The sequence below is a fragment of the Saccostrea cucullata genome, unplaced genomic scaffold (genome assembly GCF_032062105.1).
Source record: "Saccostrea cucullata isolate Sc308-1 unplaced genomic scaffold, CSIRO_AGI_Scuc_v1 ctg5085, whole genome shotgun sequence".
Classification (NCBI taxonomy): Eukaryota; Metazoa; Mollusca; class Bivalvia; order Ostreida; family Ostreidae; genus Saccostrea; species Saccostrea cuccullata.
In genome coordinates, this window is record NW_026930508.1 from 10,067 (window position 1) to 19,398 (window position 9,332).

Below are 9,332 nucleotides of genomic sequence, written 5' to 3' on the forward strand. Positions count from 1 at the left end.
AGGGCGGGGCTTGAGGCGAGAGCGATAGCTCGAGCCGGGCCCCGCCCTGTATCTCTGATACAGTAAGAAACGAGTATTCTAAATGACTTGTGACATGACCTTTCTAAGGACCTCACTAATTTACATGCGTATTCGGGTGTATACCTCCCAACCAATCAGATGATTTTGCAGAAAGTTGATTTAGTATCCCATTTTAAGCATTCGCAACTGAAATGCCGAGTGAGATGGACGTGCAGGTATCTATCATTTTAAAATTATTTATTCAAGGGATGCATAAATGAATTTGTTTTCCAAAAATTTTATTTAGATTTGATTGCGCAGGGTTTTTTTTTCTCTAATATGCAGCTCTTGCTGACATTTTTTTCAGTTTAAGCTGCGATTTAATGCAAACATTTTGATGTATAAGAATCATGTGGGAATATTTTTGAAACAAAAATGCTTTGGGAGATCGTAGATTCTGAGAGAAATGTCCGACAATGTCCTCCACCGGTCGTCATATACAAAATCGAAATAAACAGATGAAAGGAAAAGAGGGGGGGATATTTTACCTTCACGTTTTCGTTAAAATGTAGAGTAACCAAACGGGGATACAGCACTCACTGGTGCCCCCATCCCATCTTTGAGTATTTTTTTTCTTCTAAGCTTGTATACATACGGTTTTTAATTCATCAACAAGTAACGAAATGACGCACATAGGTGTTGGTTGATTATAAATCTACCCCCACGGAATACGATTTTCCGTTTTGTTTTTTTTTTTTTTGGGGGGGGGGGGGGGGCAAAGTAATAATTTGTGAACTGCCCCACTCCCTCCTTTCTAAAATTTTTGAATCCGACAATAATACCTTTATGTTGTAAAATTTTATTTTTAATTCACCTCAAATTTTGAGTAAATACTAACAGTTCTATGGCGAATTGAACGATTGGTATGTCTGTATACGGATACAGCTTTCCGTCATCGCTAAAAATAAACCGTATTGTATCGTTGATATTTTGCAGATACAGTACAGTTTCTGCTCATTTGCATAAAAAACGCCCACAAAAAGTGTTCTGTATCGCAGTTACAGTATGCTTGACTTCAAAGGAAAACTCGCCGGGTCATGTCACAATACATATATATATATATATATATATATATATATATATATATATATATATATATATATATATATATATATATATATATATATTTCACAAACATTTCTTATTTTTGTCTCTGTGATAACTCTTTGAAACTAAGCGAAATTAATTTCTTGATAAATCTGCCGGAATGTAGATTAGGCAGGTCGAAAGGTCAGGAGCTAGGGAGTCCTAATATGCATACAAATTTCGTGCGCATCTGTCTCTGTGTCTGACGCTAAGAATGAAAATATGCATGAAAATCTCGTGCAGCTGCCTTTGTGTTTGACGTAAGTGGGCGAGTGATTTGGAAATTGGCAAGGGACTCGTGTTATATAAATCTATGTCTACAATTTTAAAATAAATCTACAATTTAATTTAACAATGAAATGGAAATATATATATATAATATATATATATATATATATATATATATATATATATATATATATATATATATATATATATATATATATATATATATATATATATATATATATATATATATATATATATATATATATATATATATATATATCACAGATGTTTAGGAAACAAGTATTGTCTTTTTGCAATTAGGGCTTGTTAGAAAAAAAACAGAAGTCTCTGTCGAGACTGAAGCTCTACTGGTTTGTACTTATAATAAGGGAAAAGAAAAATATTACTTGGGACTGAAAACTTTACAAAAGCAATAAATAGAATAATGATCCTTGATAAAATCTCTTTTTGTCAAACTTAACAAACTTTAACCTTGGACATAACTTTTGAACAGGTAGAACTAAAGCTTTCGTATTTCACAGGTGTATTCCTTGTAACAAGACCTTCTTTTAGATACAAGACCTTCTTTTAGATACCATTTTGACTTTTGACCTTGACCCTGGACTTTGACTTGCCAAATTATATTATAATTAGACTAAGACTATACTTGGAGTAGTATTTTTAAGTATTTCACAGAAATATCTATTTTTAGTAACCACAGCAACACCGTTCATTGAAATCAAAAACTGGTATATAGAATTATGTATCTTAGTGTAGTCTACTTGTGTGCCAAATTATACTGAAATCAGACCAAAATTGTAGGAGGAGTAGCATTTTAAATGTATTTCATAGAAATTTCTGTTATTAAGCATGGCAACATTGTTCATCAAAATCAAAAGCCGATATACTGAATAATGTATGTACAATGAAGCGCATTGAAGTGGTAAAAGGAGTTTTCCACTTAAGTATAGTAGCGTGGTCCCTTTTTTGCCCTTATTTTACAGAATATACATAAGGATACGGTATTATTTTTTAGTTTCATTGTGTATAACAAAGTATTTCTAATTAACATTTTGTACAGTCATTATTAATAACTTGGAATATCAAGAAATACAAGCCGATTTTCAACACCTACTGAACACACAAATTCCGGAACATTTTCTTTCGAACAGAGTGCGGTTCCTTGATATTATATACAAATGGGCGGGGGCATTTAAATTAGGTATTATATGTAAGGGAAGACAACGATGAGTTGTAGCGTGAGATAAGAAATAATAAACAATATACGATGGGGATAAATAATTTTCAATAAGCTTGAATTTTATTTTGCATCATTCGTATTCTTCTGAACTTGGGGTGGGTGGGAGTCATTTTTTTAGTTCAGTTTTGAAAATCCCCTAATCACATTATTTTTTTAATCTATCATTGTTGAATAAAATGTCAAGATATTTTAACCACTTATGTATATTATTTTTTTTTTATTTGATAGTTTAAGAAGCACAAGCCATCGCATAATAATTAACGGCAAACACACAGTGACACAGGGGGTGCTGAGAAAACACACACACACACACACCCACACACACACACACACACACAAGAAACCTGAATTTGATAAAGGAAAAAGAGGAAACCCTTCTCCAAACTTGAAAAAAGAAATTATTACGTCTTTGGTATTAGTATATTTAACTATTTTTTGCTTTTTTGTTTCTTTTTCGCAAGAAATTGATTAAATGTGTATTTATATACATCTATCCGTATATATTTACATTTCCAATGTCTTTGTCCGAGATAAAATTACCAATTGTAAATGTAATTTATTTCCTCATATTTACATTTCCAATGTCTTTGTCCGAGATAAAATTACCAAATGTAAATGTACTTTATTTCTCCATCAATGTATTGGCGCGGTTCCAAAAACACCACGTGCAGGGCGGGACAAACAGCTAGACAGAAGCAGGGCTTGGAGCACATGGATTGGCAGAATCAAAGCATGTAAATATAAGGAATAACTGTCAGATTTTTCAATTTCATGAAGATGATCAATCGATTGGCTTGCGTGATAATTTTATGCATAAACGCCTTCGGCGTTTATGCAAATTATCACGCAAGCCAATCGATTGATCACTTCATGAAATCGAAAAATAAGACAGTTATTCCTTAAATGAATGTCTTGGCGCGGTTCCAAAAAAAAACACGTGCAGGGCGGGACAACACCTAGAGAGAAGCAGGCTTGGAGCCCGTGGATTGGCGGAATCAAAGCATGTAAATATAAGGAATAACTGTCAGATTTTTCGAATTCATGAAGATGATCAATGGATTGGCTTGTGTGATAATTTTATGCATAAACTCCTTCGGCGTTTATGCAAATTATCACACAAGCCAATCCATTGATCATTTCATGAATTCGAAAAATAAGACAGTTATTCCTTAAATACATTAATTCGTGTGCTGTTCGTAGTGAACAGGAAAGTTGGGAATACGTGCATGAAAATTAAAAGATGTCCCGGAAAATCGCCAAAGTTTTACATTAGTGATATTCATCGAAGTCTATAGGGAACCTTTTCTGAATTTTAAAAAATGAAAGCTGGTGTCTGCATTTTTTCAAATACGAGCTACATGTGTCGCTACCTACAGAGAACACGCTTTCCGAATGTATTCACCTGTGGCGGTATGGAATCACGTGACATATTATCTATTCTAAACAGATTCAAAATCATGATACTTTTACGTGGAAAACATAGAGCGCAAGGTTGTTCAACAAAGATATTTACACAAAATCTGTATAAATATAATATACACATTATATTTTAATTTCCACTTTAAACAAATCTGCGCTCGATGTTTACGAAAGCTGTGAAGTGGGTACCTGTCACATATTTCTTTTCATATTCATGAAAATCAAAGGACCCCGCCTTCAAAACACAGTTTGGCGTATTGCTATTTGCAATTATATGATATTTTTTAAACGTTGGCGCATATACTACAAACATAAGAGAATAATATAATTTACTTTTTAAGTGTCTTAATAAAAGTTTAAAATTTGACGAGTAACCAGGGACCACAGATAATGGCTTATTGAGACAACTTCTTTTCCGTTTGACTGGAACGTTTTGAGCTATCTTTAGAATAATGCTTGTCATACAATGACTAGCCCATTTCTTTAGAAAGGAAAAATCAGTCAAATGGTTCATTCAAATACCCGTAGAACAGGTATTCCATAAATATAGTAGCCAATCAAATTGACGGTCTGCATAAACACCGAATAAGCACGTGTTCGACCAATACATGTATTATGGTAACTCCAATAAACATGATCAATTCATAATTATGGACAAATTCGTTGCAATAAATGTTGTACAGAAGCGAGGACTCTCTAACTCTCTTATATAACTTTAAAAATCTCCATTTTGGTGTAGCTCATGTTGTAGAGCTACAACATTAAAAAAAATTTTTAAAAGTTCATTTCATTCAAAATATACAGCGTGCACGTGACCGATCGCGATCAGTGATTGGTTGGTATAGGTGTATGTGGCATAATTGTCTGTGGCGGTATTCCAGATACACCGTGTGGCGACTTTGAGTCCTTGACCTTTGTTTTCAACAATTGTCACAGAACTTACAGTCTTGTAACGAGGAATTTCCAAGTCTTTGATTTTCTTGTTTATGACCGTTGCCAGATCTTTTGCAAGGAGTTTACTTCGTACAGAATCGTATTTTACTAGTTGCAGTCTGGAATCAAATATTTCCTGAATGATTTTTTCAGCGTTTTTAGGTATAAATATTTTACTGTCCTCCGGTTCCAACTTGTACGTGTTTTCCAGACGAACTTGGGGTTTGCTGGAAGCAGCCGCTTGGCTACTCTTCTTCTTAGCAAGACGTTGCCATGCGCGTGTAGCGGCGACTATACGGAAGAAGGTAATACCGGAGCGCCTTGGAGCCGGGGGCTCAGACTTCTTAGACTGGGAGCTGGTGGACAGGGTCCTACTTCTACGACTGTTGCTCCCTTCATCCTGTTTATTTTTTACCTGCAAGTTATATAGGTTACTTACATCAGAGAAATTTCATGCAGTTGCAAAACATAGCTGCAGATCTGTAACTCTCCGAAAAAAATATATTGATAGACTGGAGAGCTACAGAGCCACCCATTGAAAAACCTGTATATTGCTCACAAAAGAGTGCGCTTGGTTCTGGATTAATTCCTCCAAATTCTTACCTCAATTGCAAAATAGGGATGATTTTTAAAAATTCCTTTCTCCTCTATCAAGTTCTCTCGTAGTTGACATCTGAACGAAGCATATTGGACCGAATTATCTTTCAAACCAAATTGGCAGTTTAAATAAGCGAAATGTTCGATGATTACAATATCAGGGTCAGGAGGACTATTAACAACAATTATGAGGAATGTTTGGTAATGAAAGCAGCGAAAGAATATGTTAGGAACACATGGTTAGTAATAATTTGAGATCACAGTTTAAACAACATGGAGAAATAAATCGAGAACCGAGCGCACTTTTTTGTGCGCAATAAATATACAGTTTTTTTCAAATGGGTGGCTCTGTAGCTCTCCGGTCTATCAATATATTTTTTTCGGAGAGCTACAGATCTGCAGCTATTGCAAAACAGTGAATTTACATTCTAGATCAGTAGTTTTCGTTTTCTTATTGCGAGAGTTAGATTGTAAAAACACTAATCATTATTTGTTCGAATTCTAATTAAATGCCGGTATAATAACAAGAGGCCCAGGGGCCACAGCGCTCAACTGAGCACATTGGCTAGGAAAAAGAACATATCAGATCAGAACTGAAAGTTTACTAGGGGGGGGGGGGGGCTTGAATTTTAACCCCCCAGGGGTTCATGATTTGAACAAACTAGAATCTACACTACCTGAAGATGATTCCATATTAATATCACTAGTCATAGCTTTGAAGTACTTGAAAAGAAGATTTTAAAAGGTTTCCCTATAAATCCCTATGTAAAACTTGGGTCGGCCATTTTGGCTCCAACCTAGCCCCGGGGGTCATGATTTGAACAAACTTGAATGTACACAATCTGACGATGATTCCACATGAGTTTCATCTCTCCTGGCCCAGTGGTTCTTGAGAAGAAGATTTTTAAAGATTTTTCCTATATATTGCTATGTAAAACTTGGGTCGGCCATTTTGGCCCCACCCTAGCCCCGGGGGTCATGATTTGAACAAACTTGAATCTACACTACCTGAGGATGATTCCACATGAGTTTCATCTCTCCTGGCCCAGTGGTTCTTGAGAAGAAGATTTTTAACGATTTTTCCTATATATTGCTATGTAAAACTTGGGTCGGCCATTTTGGCCCCACCCTAGCCCCGGGGGTCATGATTTGAACAAACTTGAATCTACACTACCTGAGGATGATTCCACATGAGTTTCATCTCTCCTGGCCCAGTGGTTCTTGAGAAGAAGATTTTTAAAGATTTTTCCTATATCTTCCTATGTAAAACTTGGGTCGGCCATTTTGGCCCCACCCTAGCCCCGGGGGTCATGATTTGAACAAACTTGAATCTACACTACCTGAGGATGATTCCACATGAGTTTCATCTTTCCTGGCCCAGTGGTTCTTGAGAAGAAGATTTTTTAAAAATGCCATTTATTTTTCTCTATTTCATAATTATCTCCCCTTGGAAAAGGGCGTGGCCCTTCATTTGAACAAACTTGAATCCCCTTTACCCAAGGATGCTTTGTGGCACGTTTGGTTGAAATTGGCCCAGTGGTTCTTGAGAAGAAATTGAAAATGTGAAAAGTTTACAACAACGACGACGACGACAACGACGACAACGACAGACAACGGACAAATTGTGATCAGAAAAGCTCACTTGAGCCTTTGGCTCAGGTGAGCTAAAAATTTTAAAAGAGGATGAAAATTCAAGGAACTGCAATAAGTAATAAATACTTAATAATTTCACGGATCTGAATATGATCGATTTATACACGTTAAATAAAAAGGGTGTTCAAAGAATAGTTCGTGTAAGTTCCTGTCCTACATAAAACCCCTGCGTTCTTGGTGGTCCGGATATTCTGGTAGCGAGGCATTAACGTATAGTGTTGATTTGTTTACATTTTGTTTTTAACAAATTTGTTCTCGAACTGTATGGTTTGCCCTATATTTTGTAGACAAAACATTTTGATAAATTTCGCGTTCCAGGTGTTCGATCAAAAAGAAATAGTACATTAGAGGAAAACTAAATGGGAATGTATTTACATCTGATTTTACAAGAAAATTAAGATCACGTATCTGAGGATGCGTATGTTTAATTTTAAGAATTAATTCGATTTAATAAATTTACGTCTAGTTGAGTGGAAAAAAAACCTCATACACGTACATAAAACTTCATTTGAAACTTTTATTTTGATTCCATTGTTTCAAAAAAAAGGGGGGAGGGATTTTTATCATAAACAAAAATCAGAAATATATCGGTCCCCTTTCCATTTATAATATACATGTATACTAGTATAAAGAGAAAGGTATACCACTTAAAGAAACTGCAAAGAAAACCACAATTTAAAAACTATAATACACAACACAACAGAATCGAAGCAAATAAAAAAAAAACTAATAAAAACAGGGATTGCAAGACAAAGCATCCTCTCGCAAAAGAGCATACATGTAGACACGACGGGTACATATATAGATAAAGGCAGCATTCGACATTGATCCCGATGCAAATTACGTCAGTTTCGTAACGCATGCACATAAGTAACCCACTCACATACACAAATTGCGTTACTTTAACCCCTCCAACTCTCGTCTCGTTCAATCAGACGCTCGACTGTCTCCGTAAATCTCCGACCAGCAGAAGCTGGTCGGAGATTTGCGGAGACAGCCGAGTGTCTGGATGAACGAGACTACTCGAAAATGGAAGACTATTTTAATTGAATATTTCGAAACCAACACTTTTAACTTAGACTTTTTTAGGGAGGGGTATTTCATGCTTGTTTTCTATAAACTAAAAAACAAATTTGAAAAATATCCTCAGGTAACTACATCTTTGCATTTAAAGTCTAAGATGTACATTTCAGGGGCAAGGGTTTTAAATGAATTTAAAGGTGATGCCATCTAAACCCTTCAGCATCAGGTTTTGATAATTTTAAAGTTAAAACGTGAGCAAAATAGATCAGCGAAAGAAAGAGATGGAAATGCTAAACATGTCTATGAATAACATAAGTGGTAAAAATCAAGATTTAAAAAAAAGTTGAACTCACATCATTTGGATCTTCAGGAGAGGATAAGAGAGAAGCCCTGCTCTTTTGTTTCAGATTTCGGCCAGCAGACTTAAATTTTGGATGGACTTTGTCGTGCGCCTTCAGGGCCTGTATGGTTAACTTTTCACTTGCTTCCATCACTGAAAAATTTCAAATCTCCCCCTGTTTTATGTACATACGTTTTATGTCAGATTTGTAGCACGATTTATATCAACTCGAGTGACCCTACGTGTATCCGATTGTCACATACTTATCCAGATATACCTACCTGGTTTAAAGCCAAAAGTCATAAAAAGAACGATTTTAAGGTAGTTATGGTGAATATAAAGTGCCTCTTAAACTGGAAATCCTGATAAGGAGAGCACGGACCGATAGACTTTCATTCCACTATATGAAAGTTAATAGGTATATAATTGGGGAGTAAATAAGATTTATAACATACCTAGGCGTTTGTAACTGGAGCGACAAAATTGCCATTGATTGAACAAAATAAAGGAACAGTTTTAATATGGAAAGTTAATATATGTGTACTTTTCATTCTAATCTATACATTTTTTTATTATGTATATTTAAACTTGCATTAACTTTTACAAAAAACAAATTAAAACAAACAAAAACCAAAACCAAAAAAAAAAAAAAAAATATGAAGAGAAAACGATTCGTAATCCATTGTTTTCAATGTAATTTTTTAAAAAGTTATTTCAGTCAAATTCAGTAGG

The 9,332-nt window shown here is 35.0% G+C and overlaps 1 protein-coding gene across 1 annotated transcript; it reads right to left on the reverse strand.

Annotated features, from left to right (window-relative positions):
• Positions 1-4,841: 4,841 nt before the first annotated feature.
• LOC134228847 (dynein light chain Tctex-type 5-B-like) lies at positions 4,842-8,751 on the reverse strand. Its single transcript, XM_062710542.1, has 2 exons — positions 8,614-8,751; positions 4,842-5,402 (listed from the first exon to the last, which is right to left on the reverse strand). The coding sequence occupies exons 1-2, from the start codon at positions 8,749-8,751 to the stop codon at positions 4,842-4,844; spliced, it is 699 nt and encodes a 232-aa protein (XP_062566526.1).
• Positions 8,752-9,332: the final 581 nt, after the last annotated feature.

Excerpts from the sequence above, each read along its gene's own strand:
- LOC134228847 (XM_062710542.1), bottom strand. The coding sequence starts at position 8,751 with ATGGAAGCAAGTGAAAAGTTAACCATACAGGCCCTGAAGGCGCACGAC. Across the intron at positions 5,403-8,613 it reads CTCCTGAAGATCCAAATGAT|GTAAAAAATAAACAGGATGA; the intron begins GTGAGTTCAACT and ends TATAACTTGCAG.